Here is a 590-nt window from a genome sequence, read left to right as displayed (position 1 = left end):
GGCCTCAGCGCGCAGACGCAGCAACGCGCGCCACTCGCCCGGAGGGGGCACCGCCTCCTCGGGCGACACAGCCAGCCCGCCCTCAGGGCAGCCGGCCCCTTCAGGGGCCACCCAGGTCCAAGAGCTGTTGGCCAAGCCCGAGCCAAAGAGGCGCAGGCGGAAGGTGGCCTCTGGAGAGGCCTCTCCGCGCACCCACCCGGAGCCCACCTCCTCCAGGCAGAAGCCTAGCAGTCGCGGGCCCGGCGCCACCTCCCCCGCGGCGTTGCCCAGGTAGAACACCGCGAGCACCCAGCCTAGCCGACCGGCCGCAGCTGCAGCCGCCGCCATCGCCCGCAGCCCCCTCTCGGCTTGTCGCGCAGCCTACCCCGCTCGCCCCGCGCCTCCGCCTCCCCTGGCCAATCATCGCCCGCCTTTTCTCCCCATCAGCCAATAAGCGGCGGATGAGGGCGGGCCCTGGGGGTCGGGCTAGGCTGCGCCAGGGAGTAAACAAGCGGCGCGGGGCGGGCCGGGGGCGTGGGGCCCTTGGCCCGCCTGGGTAGCTGTGGTCCCTGAGCGAGCTGTGGCCCGCGCCTGGGGACGCCGAGTGGTGA

The 590-nt window shown here is 74.4% G+C and overlaps 1 protein-coding gene across 1 annotated transcript in view; it reads right to left on the bottom strand.

Moving 5' to 3' along the window:
- The window catches only part of Cnnm3 (cyclin and CBS domain divalent metal cation transport mediator 3), a 25,506-nt gene extending 25,179 nt beyond the window's left edge, over positions 1-327 (bottom strand). The window contains exon 1 of the mRNA XM_013019726.1: positions 4-327. Coding sequence (XP_012875180.1) covers positions 4-327 — 324 coding nt within the window. The remainder of the gene's footprint in view (positions 1-3) is intronic.
- Positions 328-590: the final 263 nt, after the last annotated feature.

The sequence above is a fragment of the Dipodomys ordii genome, unplaced genomic scaffold (assembly GCF_000151885.1).
Source record: "Dipodomys ordii isolate 6190 unplaced genomic scaffold, Dord_2.0 Scaffold47, whole genome shotgun sequence".
Lineage (NCBI taxonomy): Eukaryota > Metazoa > Chordata > Mammalia > Rodentia > Heteromyidae > Dipodomys > Dipodomys ordii.
The sequence above is the reverse complement of the archived record's forward strand: the minus strand, read 5'-3'. Positions and strand labels throughout refer to the sequence as shown.